This window comes from Rissa tridactyla, chromosome 4 (genome assembly GCF_028500815.1).
Source record: "Rissa tridactyla isolate bRisTri1 chromosome 4, bRisTri1.patW.cur.20221130, whole genome shotgun sequence".
NCBI lineage: Eukaryota > Metazoa > Chordata > Aves > Charadriiformes > Laridae > Rissa > Rissa tridactyla.
Window position 1 is genome coordinate 16,685,046 of NC_071469.1, and position 16,938 is coordinate 16,701,983.

General features: G+C 42.6%; 2 protein-coding genes across 11 annotated transcripts in view; both read right to left on the bottom strand.

The window, feature by feature from the left end:
* The window catches only part of SERGEF (secretion regulating guanine nucleotide exchange factor), a 157,981-nt gene extending 154,390 nt beyond the window's left edge, over positions 1–3,591 (bottom strand). For all 9 annotated transcript variants that reach the window (XR_008466013.1, XR_008466014.1, XR_008466015.1 and 6 more), the window contains exons 1-3: positions 3,506–3,591; positions 1,380–1,518; positions 494–649 (exon numbers count right to left, since the gene is read on the bottom strand). Coding sequence is in view for 4 of the 9 variants with exons in the window: in XM_054199075.1 (XP_054055050.1) it covers positions 494–649; positions 1,380–1,518; positions 3,506–3,529 (319 nt within the window). In the remaining 5 variants the exon portion in view is untranslated. The remainder of the gene's footprint in view (positions 1–493; positions 650–1,379; positions 1,519–3,505) is intronic.
* A 527-nt stretch (positions 3,592–4,118) lies between these two features.
* Positions 4,119–16,938, bottom strand: part of TPH1 (tryptophan hydroxylase 1) — a 31,507-nt gene continuing 18,687 nt past the window's right edge. For both annotated transcript variants that reach the window (XM_054201141.1, XM_054201140.1), the window contains 10 exons: positions 14,585–14,722; positions 13,422–13,605; positions 11,909–12,009; positions 11,134–11,201; positions 9,423–9,619; positions 8,822–8,957; positions 8,188–8,314; positions 7,474–7,569; positions 6,786–6,919; positions 4,119–6,464 (listed from right to left, as the gene is read on the bottom strand). In XM_054201141.1, the coding sequence (XP_054057116.1) occupies positions 6,290–6,464; positions 6,786–6,919; positions 7,474–7,569; positions 8,188–8,314; positions 8,822–8,957; positions 9,423–9,619; positions 11,134–11,201; positions 11,909–12,009; positions 13,422–13,605; positions 14,585–14,704 (1,338 nt within the window). In that variant the 5' untranslated portion in view covers positions 14,705–14,722 and the 3' untranslated portion in view covers positions 4,119–6,289. The remainder of the gene's footprint in view (positions 6,465–6,785; positions 6,920–7,473; positions 7,570–8,187; positions 8,315–8,821; positions 8,958–9,422; positions 9,620–11,133; positions 11,202–11,908; positions 12,010–13,421; positions 13,606–14,584; positions 14,723–16,938) is intronic.

The window sequence follows — 16,938 nt, forward strand, 5'->3', positions numbered from 1 at the left end:
TCATCTTTGGAGCCCTCCACTGGACTCTCTCCAGTAGTTCCTTGTCTGTCTTGAACTGAGGGGCCCAGAACTGGACACAGTACTCCAGATGCAGCCTCACCAGGACAGAGTAGAGGGAGAAGATGACCGCCCTCGACCTGCTGGCCATGCTTTTCATAATGCGCCCCAGGACACCCTTGGCCTTCTTGGCCACAAGGGCACCTTGCTGCCTCATGGTCAACTTGTTCTCCACCAGGACTCCCAGGTCCCTCTCTGCAGAGCTGCTTTCCAGCAGCTCAACCCCTAACCTGTAGTGGTGCATGGGGTTATTCCTCCCTAGGTGCAGGACCCTACACTTGCCCTTGTTGACCTTCATGAGGTTCCTCTCCACCCAACTCCCTAGCCTGTCCAAATCTGTGAGTGCCTGTGCATTGCACAAACAATAGCAATGTGGAACTTTCAGCATGTTCTCTATGGCAACATATTTCTCCAGCTCTTACAGAGACAGATTTACCTACTAATATGATTGTAAAATCCCAGCCACAGGCAACTTGTTTTACACAAAAGCCGGACAAGGTAGTGCACAAAGTAAAATGCAGTACATCCTCTGCGTGATTCAGTCCCAACTGCCCATCTTTGTTATGGCCACAGACAAAGAGTTCTCCTGCACCTGAAAGAAAAAAACAAAACAACAAAAAAGAAATCATGCTCCACCTCACAGACTGAAGAGACACGCGTACATGCCATGAGATCCTGTGACAAATAACGACAGTGATTATGTGTCATTTTAGGTACTGCAATCAAGCAAAAAGAAAGCAAAACAGTTATTTCTGATGCATCGGAAACACCTCTGAGAAAGAACAGCTATAGAGAGTTGGGTTTGTTAAGAGAGACAATCCATATGGTTAATACCAGCACCTCTCACTAAGATCCATGATGAAGTTTTTCCTGTTCACATCTGTCTCTATCCCTTCTTTCCCATAATTAGCTATGGCATACACAGAACCATTCAAAGGCCAGATGTTATCTTCTGCTCCTTACCTTAAAACTTCTCAAGATTGAATAACCTCCCTCTTGACTCCTCCCTCCCAGCCCCGCCATCCTCTATACAAAAAAACTGACTGCTTTATATGAAAGGATGTTATATGAAACAGGTTAAGAAACAGTCCTCACATAGACAAAAGGTAACCACAGAAGATAAGCAAAACAGGAATTTCCCTAACTTCCCCAAAATACTGAGGTAATTGGCATGGGAGAAACCTGTTTTGCAACTAAGAACTGGTACTTGCTCAGAAACAGAAGCCACAGACAGGTGGCAGCACCAAATCAACACAGAAACGGGGGGGGGGGGGGGGAAGTGTTTAGAAGTCATACACTCCTTGCAAGTGCAATGTTTTTACCAGTGATAACTGCAGAATGTCCCCCTCCTCCAGTAATGCTTTTAATGTCTTGCCTTTTGCAGGAAACATCTTTCAGTGACTGAGGTACCAGCACATCCTCTTTATGACCAAGACCGAGTTGTCCATAGCTGTTTGCACCCTTCAAATGCACAGAGAAAAATAACACTTTTTAAAAAAATTAATAAGAAGAAATACACATCTGCTCCTAAAAACAAACAAGCTTATCAAGGACATGTCACAGGTTAACCTGCCAGTATTTGCTCCTGAAAAATCCTAAATGGTAGTCTTCATTCTTACTGCTGTCACACAGGAACCCCAGAATTAAGACCAGGACTGTCCTAAATTTGCTGTCATTAAGGCTGCCTTTGCAACCCCAGTATTTGACGAAATGTACCAGAATATATCCTGAAAAGACTTTAACTGCAGGCTAACAGTTACAAAGGAAGAAAGCATCATCATCAGGATGAGTACCACCTGTTTAATTTTAATGGTAACGATCCCCACTCATCACTAAGATCTTATTCATGCCAATGCTTTCTGGCAGTCCACCTCCATAACGAGATCAGAAAGACATGCTACCTTATTCTGGAACCTAAACAAGTGAAGCAGAAACACTTATCCCTCATTAGCTAAGTCTTTTAACTTAAAGCAGTCAAAATGAAAATACACCAATTATAAGTTTATAAGTAAAAAATTATAACCACTAAACCTATTATAAAAAGCAACCCCTGATAACAGGGTAACATGTCACAGAATTTCTTCGCCAATTTAAGCTCTATTAAGTAAGTGCCCAACAGTCTGAAGAGCAACCTTCATTCACGAAGGTGTATTCAGTAACTTTCCCAGCCCACTGGGAAAGCCCACTTTCCCCACACACTGCAGTAACAGGCAACACTCAACACCCACATTGCCCACAGCTGCTGACCCCCGGGGGGGGGTCCTCCCCTTCCTCACCTGTGAGGTGGTGAGCCTTTCTGTTCTCTATTTGCCACCCCCAATGCAGCACCTGGTGTGTTTTAAAAGGACACATTTAGCAATAAATACTTTGTACCTATAAACACTGTGTACCTACAGAAACACCGACATTTCAAACAAAAGTATCTGGCTGCTCGCCTCAGACCATGGTTAACGGGTGGATGAGATGTCAGGATTCGAGCTCAACAGGCAGATGAAGTTGTTGTCTCACTGCCACTACTACTGGCAGACAGTTTTAGAGCATGCTACTACTTAACAGACATGATTCGTTTTAGAAGGCTTGTCACAAGCTCTCCTTTTAGCCTTTGACTTTGCAATGAATTTTCAAGTCTTCAAAACCAGGCAGACTGAGAAAAGGTGAGGAAGAAAAACAGGTGCCTGAGGAACCGCAAGCCACACACAAGTGTCCGTCCTAGCACTCACGTACCTGTCTTCATTTACCCTTCCAAGACTGACGGGTTATTGCCAAACACGGCTACCGCAGAGCAAAACGAGCTCACACGGAAAAGAGAGACCCATTTAGCGGCTCTTAGACCCCTTTTGCTCATCAGGTAAAATCACGCTTCTGATTAACCACCACCAAAAAAAAAAAAAAAAAAAAAAAAAAAAAGTCTTATTTCTCTCGGAAGAGCTCAGGATTTCACCCCAGGCCACACACTTGCAGTGACTCGCGCCTCCACCCGTCCCCCTCGCCTCGGCGGTGGCAGCAGGTCGCCACGCCACCTCCTTTCGCCTGGGGGTGAGCGACGCCCCGGCCCCCGGGCACAGGGGACCGGGACACGACGCAGCGCAGCCCCGGTGGGACACCCCTCGGCAGGGGGAAGCTGCGGTCTTCAGCTGCAAGTCTTCGGCTTCCCGGCTTCCTCGCGAAGCGGCAAAGAGCCGCTGAACTGCCATGAGGACGAAGCACCACAACTTTACTACAGTGTTCTTTTTTGGGGGGGGGGCGGGGGGGGAGGGAGAACGTTGGAGCCCCCGAGTCTGGCAGCAGCCCAAGGGAGGGCGAGCACCTAGGCTCCGTGCCCAGCCCGTCGCCCCCTGAGGGCCGCGATGCTCCGCGGGCAGAGCCGCCATTTCGCGTCCACGTGGCAGAAGGAGCCCCCGCGCTCCCTCCAGCCCCCCTCACCGCGCCCTGCCCAGCGCCCGCTTACCCACGCGAAGAGCAGGGTCTCCATGGTGCCGGCGGCCCCTCGCCCTTCCCGCCGCGCCGCAGGCCGGGGAGGAAGAGGCGGGACGGAGGCGGGCTCCGACAGAGCCCCGCCTCACCCGAACCGCCGCAGCCCAGGGCTCTGCGGGGAGGGAAGCCGGTACTACAGGGCGGCAGCGTTATCAAGGCTTCGCTTGACGAGTTCCTTCAGGGGCGGGAAGGGCGGGGGACACCATTTAAGCCCCACAAAGCCCTCGGGAGCGTTTGGGGGGCGGCTGTGGCGAACAGCTACCGCCCTAATGGCACCCCCTCGGCCGGTACCTGTACCCCCACCCCCGCGGGAGGATCCAGCCCTGGATACCGCTTTCACGAAAAACTCTCCAAAGCTGAGGGAGCCCAGCGGACGGCAGGGGAAGCGCCCGCCGGGGCCGGGGAACTCTTCCTCAACACACCCGTTTCAACAGGAAAAAAAGATTAACCCTTTAAAAAATTATGGGAAAACAAGTCACTCACTCCTCAAATAAATATAGACAGTTCCCAATGGAATTCAGTCACACAGGTGGAATATCTGAACCACAGCATAAAACATACAAACCCTCAGTCAGAAATGAGTGCATTGTGTTTATTGCTACAGTGCTGAAATAAAGGGTTTTTTGCTTCTAATAATTACCAACAAGATATTTATTCCATTGACATTTAAAGCCTCCACACTAGTTTTAAGACATTTAAATTATTACTGTTCTACATAGCCAGAAGGTTGGGATGCATAAAGCCAAACATACTTGTTAATGCCATGGAAATGCATCTTCTTTTTACAGTTTGCTTAAGTTTTTGCTACGCAAGTGCAAATAAAGATACAATTTCTGGTTTTCCAAAGTATTTCAAATTAGGCGCTAGTTTAGGAAGTATAAGGTTTTCTACATGAAATGTATGCATAGTTCAGACAAAGACTTGAACACAGATCTATATATATTTCAACAACATAATAATCCCAACGTTTTTAAAAATGCAGCTGAATATTAACTGTTATCACAGAAGCAGACAAAATAGATCCTCCCTTACTACTCACTTATAAGTTTTCTTCTTCAGAAAGACAAAGCTCCTAAAATCTATTTTAAAGTGTAATGTAAGCTATAAATGTTGTAGACCATATTTCTGTCTTAAACGTTCCTAAAAAAAAAAGTTATGATGGATTAATAGTCACAAAAAACTGATCTAGACTTGATTTAAGCAGTGAATATACTTGAAAAGATTGGGCCAGCGATTGCGTATGGAACAGATGTGACCTACTAGAAAGCATATGAAACGCAAACTGATTTTCAAGCACAGAGGTTCATGAAAGTCCTTGCAAGTTCTCAAAATCATGGACTAGCATCTCCAGTGTATTTAAGATTTCAGCCAATTTTTCGCAACAACCTTCACAGCTGCAAATTCTGGCTTTCTAATAAGCTCTACCTATGAAGAACCAGTGCCTAGCGTGCTATTAAATACACTCTGCACATCACAGATCTTCCATTCAAATGTTTCATATCCTGTAGATATATTCACTTCATCAGCAGGGCCAGCAGAAACAGCAGCCAGCACAGCTTTGTGCAGCTATGCAGGATGCTTCAAACCATGGAACCCCCAAAACTGCAAAGTTTGCTACTATGCAATAGAAACAATTCAGCAGGACACTGCTTCCCAGTACCTGTAGAGTGCTCTTTGGAATTAGACATACTTTACGCTACAAGGTAGTTTGTTGCATTCATAGCTGCAGAATTCCTACGAAATGCTTGGGCCTTTCAGTTATCATTTGCTTGATGGAGAATGAAAGTATTCAGGCCTAGTAAAGAAGAAACAAAACTTATCTTTGTGCAGGTCAATAAAGTGAGAGAGCAATCACTTAGGATACTTAATCTTAGAAAAAAAGACTAGACTATGAACGTTGGTGTTATTTTAGAAACAATGAAACTATTTTGAATATTAAATTGTAATTTGGAAATGGTTTTAGGCATTATGCTAAGTCAGTACCTCATGGCTTGCTATATTTTTGCTAAATTAATTCAATCGGGGAAAAAGGCAAATGGTATTTCTGTAAGGAAAGGTCTTACCTCAGGTGCAATATCAAGCACAGCAACAAAAATCCTGACACTCTGAGCCGATGGCAATCTCTTAAATAGAATTAGGACTTCACGCAACAGCTCTGTATCTCTGCCTAGAAGCATGCCAAACAGCACACTTGAAATTCTTTGGGGGCAAGAATGATCCCTTTGAAAGCTAAATTTGACCCCTCAATTTTATCATTGTGAACCTCCAGCTATTTGTGTCCTGATGCCTGCTTTTTAATCATTCAAGTTTTAAACTTAGTAGTACAGACTGAGAAGCACTGATTACTATAGCTGCTACACTAGAAAGTCTGCAATGCTATAAAATTAGTAGCATAGACTACTAGAGTCAGAAACTGAGATTTCCCTGCAGCAAATTATTCCATTATTGCCTCATAAGCCACCTTTTGTAGCATCTGATCCCAGCCCTGATCCACAGACCACACTTTGCTGCAGTCTAGCAATTTCTCTACTCCTCCACCAGCTTCTCAAAGGCAACTCCAGGCCTTTTTTTATCAAAGGGGGATGGAGGAATACAAGACGGGATTTTACACAGAGAAACAAGATAAAGCGATTATCTTTTTGGGCCGTTCACTCTTCCATTTGTAAAGGAGAGAATTCTGCATACAACACATTACACGCCTTGAAAGAAATCAGTAGGGAAAAGAAAAAAGAGTTGCACCACAGTGCTGACAGGAGTATTAAACTTCCAGCTGCTTGCCCATCTTGCTGAGGGCATCGCTGACAATGTCCAGCTCATGACGCAGCTCGTTCACCACACTAGCAATGCTCTTCATGTCTTTCAGGATCTGCACGCTTTGAGTATATGGATTGTACTTCACGCCAAATGGGCGCTTGATGGTTTTTGCAAACTCTCTAGTCAAGTAAAAAAAGAGAGGGAATTATAAACAAAATGCAAACGCATCCTCTATATGCAGTCAGTATCGCTAGCCACTTTTCTAAACTACTTAGTTTCTTTAAAATAGTGGTAATTGTTATATAGTTCATCATCTTTCCCACCCAGTACATGAAAGACCAAGCAAATACTAATCTTGGCTTTCCAACCCCATGAAAAATAATTATAAAACTGTGAGAAGAATACAAGGGTTTGGTGCTGCTACTGAGAGATGCATGAAATCAAACCTGCTTTTATAAATTGGGGGGGGGGGGGGGGGGGGGGGAACCAAACACCTGTACCTCATCTTTTCTTTTGCTTCTTCAAAACTTTCAGAAACAAAGTAAACCTCCTGGAAAGTTGTAATGAGACATTCTTGCTTGCAGGTGACCTTTGGATCAAAAGGCTTGACTTTGGCACTGCCAGAGAGTGAGTGCTGGTAACATAATTATGTGTCGTCATGTGTCAGAGGAACATCACCACCCAAATAATCCACAAGGAAGATGACATGAGGTAGAATGAAGAAAAAAAAGATTAAGTGAGACCATATTTAGTGCATTGCTTCTTAAAATTTTTGTCTGTAGATGAACAGCGGTTAAAGCTTAACAAACAGAGTAACTCTCAACAGTCATATTCTGCCAATCCCAAAAAGGGATTCCTCAGACACAAGGCTCATGTGTAAACAAGAACAATATTTTCAGGATCTGGTTAAACCAGTAGAGCTTTATACTGAAAATAGTTGCTTGGAACCTAACGTTAAGAAATACCCATCATCTAACGCTTCCTGTGAAAGACATGGGAGCTGCTCAGCATATGTCCAAAAGCAGGCTGCCCAGTGATTATTGCCACGGTGAATTTGCTCAAATTCACTAGGAGTTTTCAAAAGAAGGATTTTTAAAATTATACATCATAAAAAACAGGGCAAAACAGCGACAATAATAATCAGGTACAAGCAAAGAAAAGAGATAAATAGGCAGTAGATATTCTTACCTTGAGCTCACTAATTGAAGAGAGCAAGCCAGCCCCATAAACTCGTAGCTGTCCCTCTTGCTTGCACAAGCCAAACTCTACAGTGAAGAAGTAGCACTGAAACAGAGAAGGGAGTGAAATAATTCAGCCTTCAGCAAAGATGCTGTGGTGAGCTAGATGGGGGTATTTCTATTTGTAGGTCGTGTCAATATCAGGAAACCAGTTCTTTCATAACTGGCATCAATTATTTTTCATCTAAATTTATTTTTCATCGTAAAATATTTTTGCCAAAGCATCCAGAAACTGATATCCAGGAAATAAGATTTATTTGTATTATTTTAATTTCTTGGCTGAAAAGCATCTAATGCTACTGCTTACCACATTAAATGGAAACACTGTATCATTTCAATTCATTCTACACATTACAGAAATATATTATTTTTAAAATCATCGAATCGTGTTCCCAGAAGTGAAAAGATTTTGCTTGGAAGAAACAAACCATAGAATTTCAATCTGGAAGAAGTGATCTGCCACCAGAAGTTGCACCCTTACTTCACAGCCAAGTGAAGAAAATTGCCAATCATATCAACCTTAAAATGTATTTTTCCCTAGCATGGAAAACACATAGGTCTAGCAGCTGGTGTGGCTAATGTTAATATGACACTTCAAAATTATTTGATGGAGTGGGATGAGCACAAAGCTTTCAGTGGGATCACCAGGTGCTGAAACACTCACTGTTGCCAGTTTTTGGACAGCCTCATCTGATGCCCCAAGTGATGCAAGACCAATTTCCTGGGAGAACTGAGCAAAACTGGGTTCAGCCAAAAGAGGGACATGGCCTAGGAGCTCATGGCAGGTATCACTGGAAAAAGAAACAAAACAAGAAATCTCATGATCTGTATTTGGGGTAGAGTGAAAAAGCAGCACCACCAAACAGATACAATGTCTTGCATTAAAACCATTTAATATCCAAAAGACAGAAAAGTGTCACTCACATTCAGCTGAAAGCAATTGAGCAGGTCATACCAGCTCTACATAAGCATATAAACTCAAATTTTCAAATGAAGCTGTCTAAAATTAAGATCTGAGCTCCATATCTATGAGGCAAATGAATACTAAACATACTCTGCGCACAATGACATCAGTAAGAGCTCTCCAATAACATGCTGTACTTCTGAAAATCCTGTACTTATGAAGGTGACACTTGAGCATGCTAAAACTTCATTCCATTCAGCATGAAGGATGATTCTGCAGCACCTTAAAAAAAGTTTTCTTGCTGGTGTTCTTGAACAGCTTTTAAGTAGCTTGGCCCTGGGCAGTGAGATTCAAAACTCTCTCTCAAATTCTACCCCAAGATTAAATGACTCACGGCTCTGGTGTATAGAGAGGGTCCGAGCTGTGTCTAACATATTGAGTGCAGTGAAAAACTCTGAATGCTAATCCTGCCAAGAAGTCTCTGGGTGACAGATATCCAGCAACAGGGCGAATGGTGAAACCTGTGCGCTCTGAAAAGGAACGGAGAAGTTGTTTAACGTAGAATTACACAATGTTGTCACGTTTCCTTCTACAACTAGGGTTGTAGCACTACCTTGGCTCAAGAGCACATAGGAAAATGAGGCACAATTAGAAAAAGCAGACCTAAGCTTGAGAACGACCAACGTTTAGTAAAAATGTCCCTACCTCTGCGTCAGTGGATTTCATACAATTTCACACCTAGAGCCAACACAATATCTCTTTAGGTATCTCTTTAGACAATCCTAACAGTCTCTTCAGAGGTAGCATTGCACCTCAAATGTCACCGTCTGTATATATTCAAGACACAATACATTAAAACACAGATGGCCAAAAGGCCTCTTAAAGGACCAGAATGAGTACAAGCAGAAGTGACCAAGGATGTTTTCTTGTGCCCACAAAATAGCAGTGTGCAATGGACTCGAGTTCCTTATTGTGTAAGAAGATTAGTACACTACCTTTCAGGAAGTGGGACACATCTTCCAGCTGGGGAATATTGTCTTCCCTGTATCCACAGTATTTGGTAAGCAAGGGTAAGTTTTTAAGATACTCTCTGCAGGCATGAGTCGGGTAAAGCTTGTTAAGCTCTCGGTACACAGTCCCCCAAGTCTTGATCTCCTCCTCAGTGAATTCAATCTTGGGAATCGGGTCACCACTACAAGGAGAAGAGGAAGAAAGGACATTCCTTGGTAAATGGCTAATAATGGATGACTCATTTACCTACTACTATTATTTAACATCTATACAGCTGTGACACCTCGTCAGGGCGCATTAGGCACTGTCCAATACACAGTGAGATCTGGTCTATGCCCTGGAGAACTTTTAGTCCAAGGGCTTGCCCTCTTTCCTGCCTAAATCAACTGACAGGAATCTTTGCATTGACCTCACTGGAGCCTAAAATCTTTGGTTCTGTAAACAGTTTCTTAGATGTTTAATGCCGAGAGCAACATCTGAAATACCTGCATAACCATTACAGCTTCAGGAGCTGAGAGGAGCTGTTTGGCTTCCCTGTCTGCCATTACTTTCCATTACTTTTTTGATTTGTTTTAGGAAAGGAGTATCCCCTAAATCAACAGCACATTACGTGGAAGCAGCTAAATATACACATTAGGTAAAAATCATACTTCTATGTAGAGAAGACAAGCGTCTGTCTGAACATATTAACTGTAGTCCATTTCTCCTACTTAGCCCTCAGGATCTTGATTAAAGGGGATTATAGCAAAGGTGTGACCTAAAGCCCACTGAAAACAATGGGAGTGTTACCCGAGGCTTCCACTGCCAGCCAGGTAACCAGCATGGCAAGTGCTTTCCCAAGAGAATCTCCGCTAACAACACATTAACAGTAACTGGCTCTGTGCTGTGGTAACCAGTTGCATTAATACACAGTGCAACAGAGCTCTAGATACCCACCATTTCTAGGTCATTTCCAATTGAGGAACTTGGCATCTAAATTCAAGCAGGCAACAGCAACGTGAAAATGATGTTTAGAAAGAATTTGCAGTGCTGGGCTATGAAACGCTTACTGCTTTAAGAGCTCCCTCCCCCAAGCAGCCTCTCTAAAGACGGAGGCTCTTCAAGTTTCTTTTCACAGAAAACTTCTTATCTACACATCACATGCACTAGTTTGAACCAGGAAAGAAAACTCAAGTATTAACATTTGCCCAGAGAGTTTACACTCAGTGGTCAATGGGTTATGTATTGGGTTTTGCCTCCTCTCCCTCTCTTTCACAAAGGATCTGCCCTAGTCAGGTCAGTGCATCCTGGCACAAGCAGCTGTGTGAGAGGCATTGTCCACTCTCTTCCTTTGTTGCACCCATTTCCAGAGAAGCAAGGAGGGACCGCAGAATGAGTCCAAATGCACCACGTTGCAGGAAGCCCATGCTGGCATCACTGCCTGTCTGAGGATCAGCACTGCCACAGATGCCATAGTGACCGAGCAACCATAAGCTGATACTCAGGCTGATCAGAGGCCCAGGGAGCTGTAAGACGGCCTAGATCTACCTTTTAATCTTGTCTTACATCTCCCTTCATTTTACCCTTCCAGGTCTGATTCCCAAGCCAAGCATGTCTCAGGGACATCTGAGGCCAGGGAAGGTGAGCTCCTGCCACTCCACTCTGCTATTATTTCAAGGCACCCAGAAGGCTTATTCTGGAAGAAATCGAGCTTACTGTTTGTAGTTCATAGCCAGGTCTGCAAAATACTTTCGCCTCTTGCGATAAACATTGTCTTTGAAACCCTGGTGGATGGAAGGAGAAAACCAAAGTTAAATGAATTTCCAAGCTGTAGTAAATAATTTAATTTAAAACAAGACACTTGAAATTTCTTCAGTTGGGAAATATAGAAGTATGCTGTCTAAAAATGAGAGGACAAGGCAGGAACCTCATAGCTGTAGTCTCAAACGTTTAATAACTGTGAACTAAGCAAATACTCCAATTCAGAGTAAGGATCAGCAATTTTACACATGCAACTATATTTTCAGTAGACAAAGATTTCTTTCAGTTGTATCAGTATTTATACAAATTTTGTTACCTGCTTGATTACTCTAAATTACAGAACAAATTGTCCATTTGCACTACCTAAGTACCAATTTGTTTGCTCCGATTACAGTAAGGAAGAAAGAAAGAGGAGGAACCCAGCCTGTCTCACTACATGTTGGCTTTTTTTTTTTTTTCCTTTTTTTATTAATTTGTATGTGTCCACTCAGGGCCCAGACCTGGAGTCCTCGTGTGACTAAGCCTTGCAGAAAAGCACAGGAGCTGAATTCACTGAGACCCTTGCCTGAACTAGGAATAAAGACATGAAACCCCCAAGAGAAGATGCTCAGATCCACAGATGAGCCATTGAGGGGAAGGAGAGGGAGGAGGAAAAGCTGCAATTTTTTAAAGTAAGCTCCACAAAGTACGTTTTCCCAAAGGATTAGGTGTAGGGGTGAAAAATACTTACTGGATGGTCAGCATCCAAATCGGACCCGTACATCAGCACTCGGTTTGCACATTTATCCAAATCTGAGATCTTCTTCGGAAACCAGGGAACATTCTCCATGTCTAGGGAACGCACGGAATCCACAAAGTTATTAATAACGCTGAGCATGCTGAGGGAGGAAACGCTACTTTCAAGTATGGCTATGGCGGTTACAAGCGAAATCTATAAATTAAAAGGGCATGAATAAGACAAGGGAGTCCACTGCCTATCTGGCACCAGCCTACAGCTCACACTTCCTCCTCTGTCACTGCCACAGTCTGCCTACAGAGCACATTCAGCTCCAAGCGTCCAGGGGAGGAAACAGTTAACACGGGTTTTCTGTGGCCCTTACTGTTATTACTGTTAATGTTAAGAGTAGTATCTAGAGGCTGTCACCGAGACAAGGCCTCCTTGTGCACAGTGCTGTGTGAAGCTTCTTGGGTGCAAAGTGTGCAAAGGAGCAGAGGGGCGATTTGCCTGTGGTGCCTGGGTAGAGCGGGAGCAGGTTTGAGTCCTCTCATCCCGCTTTACTGACCATGGGAAATAAACATTGCTCTGTGGTTATGTACCTCAGAAGCACCCAGCTTTGCTGAGGGGGTTTGAGAGAGAAGGAAGAGGAGGAGGCAATTTCAGCCCTGCAGCCTTAGAGAGCTGCATCATTACAGTTTTGCTAATAATTTTTTTTTCCTTGTTTTAGCCCAAGAGAGTTTATAACCAAGCTTTTGGCAGAGTGGTTAATACACTGTTTTTCTGCCCTGATGCTCTTCCGTTTTCTTAAAAAGGGCAGGGGGAGTGTTTAGATTTAAAGTTTCCCTTACTTAGGGCTAAAGTGAAGCAGTTTTTATCCAAGAGACACCATATCTCACCTTCCCCTACCTACCAGCCTGTGCCAAGCACAGTGGCTGAGAAATACATGGAACCAACCTCCTGCTGCCCTGAACTTTAGGCACCTCTTTAACTAGAAGCAAAGGTAAACAGGATGTGAAACATCCTAAGGTTAAAAGGCACCTCTTTCACACTAATACGAGTAACTGGTTATGATAAGAAGTGGTAAAAAAATAAATAAATAATTCAAGAGCTACATGAGAAAATTGCAGAATCCATCTCCCACTCTCACCAGTGTCTGAACCGAACAGGGACCTGTCATCATGGTGTAAAGTCCCTAGCCAAGCCCCATATTCAGACTTTGCCCACATTGGCCTCCATGGGTGCAGGGACTCCCATTCATGCCGTTGCGCTGTGCTGAGAAGGGACAGGAGCACAGATAATGAACAGGCAATTTGCACTAGCCTGTCACAGCCTGTATTCCATGGTGACATCAGCCAGCGCAGACCTGCTCGTACCAACCAAACTACACTCACTCACAACACAGAAGCATAAACCTGGGAGCTACTGATTGAAAACACTACACAAATGCAGATGTGGACACCTTAAAAAGATTTCTAACCAACACTTCGAGAAGTGCAATTTCATCAGAACTACCTTTGTTACTTACCATCTTCCTGGACGTTGAAATACTCTGTTGGGTTCATAGAGACAACATTGACATGGGATTTCAGGAGCTGGAAGATCTCATTCAGTTGTTCCCTGTTACTATCACAGTCCACAAAAATCTCAAACTCAGAATTTCGTCTCTTGGACTTCCGTGACTCAATGTGTACCAGATTTACATGCTTCTCCTGTTTTGCAAGAAGTAATGTTTTCAAACAGATTGACTAAAAACTAAAATTTGGTTTTCAAATTAATATTCACCACCTTTGTGAAGCTATTTTAGTTAATTGGATCTCTTGATAGCAGTTTCCTTATTGGAGGGGGGGGGAAATTGTTTGATTTTAAAAAGCCTCCTATTCAGAAGAAAATGAAAGAGAACCTGGGTTCTTTCAATTTCATTTACATTCAGGAAGCCCAGAAAGACACAGCCAGGAGGTTTAAATTCATAGATGTTTTTCTTTCATCCCTCCCACAGGAAGCTGATTAGCAACTGGGTCTGGGGAAATTCATCAAAATGCCAATCAATTCACCATATAATTATCTCACAAGCAAGCAAGGGATTTAAAGGCACTAGTTTTCAAGGCATAAATTTCACTTTTCTTTTATTTGAAAAATTATTTAACCATATGTCTTATATCAGGAACACAAAGAAAACCCCAGGCTAAGACATGCAGGGCCAGATAACAGAGCGCAGTGGCACTGCGCATATTCCTTGTGCAATACCAGCCCAGCAATCAAAGGCATGTGGTTGTGCAGTTGCAGTTCCTCTGTCTCCCTCAATCCAGCCAGGCAGGGTGACAACGGGACTGGACTCAACCCAGTGTGGGTGAGCACCCCAAGCATCTACCTGTCTACCTGCCATCGGCAGGAGCTTCAGACCCACCTCTTATATGCAGTAGAAACAACGAGCGACAATCCTCTTTACACGAGGGGAAAAGACAAGACTCTCTCAGTTTTAGTACGTGCATTTTGTGAAGATTTTTAGCAAGCCAGTATCTAATTTCTGAGGCAAAAATTTGCCTTCGTGGGTAGTTTTGCATGCCAAGTGGGAGCCAGGTTAGGAATGACATCCTTAAATAAATGGATGCAATTAATTCTAGTGTGTTCCAAAACTATCCTTACAAATTAAAAATACACAGCTGCTGTAGCAATGTGATTATTACACACCTGAAAGAGTTTTAATGCTTTTACAAGTCCTCCAACTTCATTCTTCAAGGAAAAAATGATGGCTGTTCTTCCTCTTTCAGACACATGGTCTTCATTCTCTTTATTATCATCAATCATCATGTAGTTTGACTTATTTAACTAAATGCAAAGAAACAAAAAGATTGTTTTGAATAGCTAGCAATGCAAAAAGCATGAAGTTTTACATTTCCGTTTGACTTGGAGTAATATTGTGCTTTGACTGATCAACTACAAAAGGCAAGATGCCAATTAAATCATTCACAGTAACAGAAATAAAGTTAGGCACACATAGAATCTGTGAGAACTGAGGATGAAATACTGAGACTTTTTTTTTCCAGTTGAATGATTTTATAGACATCTTTAGCCGTTCTCTAGGATGCAGAAGATGTTTTCAAAGTATAGTTTATAATTAGCATTGGTGGTTTTTTTGAGAGGGAAAGGAGATATAAGATGTCAGCATAAATAGTAAGTTGAACAAAATACTTGTTAGCAAATTTGATGAACATTGGTAAAGGGAATCATCCAAAACCTGTACGAAAAGATGGATCAGCATTTAGTAGATCAGAACTGAAAAATCATTGCCTTCCTCTCGCTACATAACTGCAAAGCACTGCTTTTACAGAGAAAGGAGACAAAACCTAAGGAGTTAAAACGTCGTGCTGATCAGAATCTGTTGACTATAGAGACAGTCCCACTCTGATCAAACACAACCAAGCAGTTCTGTCTGTTGGGTCCCCTAATTCACATGCCAAACCCTTATCATAATCACCCAAATCACACACTAAAAATTTTCAGACAACCATGTGGTTTTACACATTACTCGTGATCACACTCCTGACTCTGTTGAAATCAGCGGATATCGCAGACCATATTGTTAGCCACATGTAGCCAGGCCATAAATAGAGAGAATATAGAAACGATTAAGAACACAGAAAATGAAGAAAAAATAGAAGGCTTAGAAGCAGAGACTGTCTCTCATACATCTTCAAACCTTGCAAAAAGAATAAAAAAAGGTGAGGTTACTGAAGGAGCCAGTGAGAAAGAGGAGAGGAACAATGAAGGCACATTATTGCTATTTGCAATTATTTTTTATTTGTCAGAGGTTTTAAAGATACAACTATCTGATGACAACTTATCCGGAATGCAAAGAGCAAAAATAAGAGAGTAATCAAAATGCAGCAGTTCCATTGATTCCCTTCTACAATCTCTCCAACTTTAATCTCTTTAAAATGGATAATACTGTACAGCTAAATATTTCTACCTACAACATGTTTAAAGATAAAAAGCAGATTTTACCTATCTTTTGTCAATCTTTCAGATTAAGAAGATAATCTGCCTAACAAAATAATGAAATCAGTTCATTTCAAATTGAATGGTTTACAACAAGGCAAATATTTGATGCTGCTCTAAGAAAGGTTTCAAGCAGGTTACTAGCTGTGAGCTCTTCAGGGTGCATAAGTGGTATCTCAGAATCACATAATCACCTAGGTTGGAAAGGACCTTTAAGATTGAGTCCAAACATCAACCTAATACTGCCAAAACCACCACTAAACCATGTCCCTAACCACCCCATGGAACAGGTCTTGCTCCAAGCCCACTGACGCTCGTGGAAATATAATCACTGGATTTCTGACTTGGTCCCCATCTCTAATGAGTTGTCAATATATGATGAGCCTGGACCACAGTGTCAGTCCGTCACACCGTTTCTGATCCAGCAAAGCCACTGATCTCCATCAACTTGAGTCCAGACAAATTCTCTGCTGAAAGTGTGAGACAGGGCCCAACGCAGGTTCTACTGACCAGCCTGCAGGTTTCACAGCTCGCTTCAGCACGCATCAGATCAGGATTACAAGAGCCAGGAACAGGCTGTAATCCAAGCAGGAGAAGAAAACACTAATAACCCCACAATTACATATAGGTTATTAGTTGCTTTCTCAAGTGTAGAGATAGCCATTTGTGTGAGCCAAATCCTACTCGGATGATACTGCTGTAGAAAAAGCTGGGTGCAAAGAAGTCTCTGTTACAAATAGAGTTAGATGGTGGTCTTGATGGCAAAAACAGTTGGGCTGTTTTATGTATATGGCTTATAGGCAGCCTGTTGGCTTAATTCCACATTCAGGATCATTGACTTAAGACAAGATCAGCTTATGAGATTTGGCATAGTGGCGTGCAATATTATAAGGTGCACAGCTAGGACAAATTACATGCATTGAAGACTAATGTTCTTATTTCATATTTTGCTAGTTTAACTAACATTGTGTTTAGGATTAGGTGACAACATTTGTAAAGTTGTGTGTTTAAGAGATCAACGAAGAAAATACAACAAAACTCAGTGT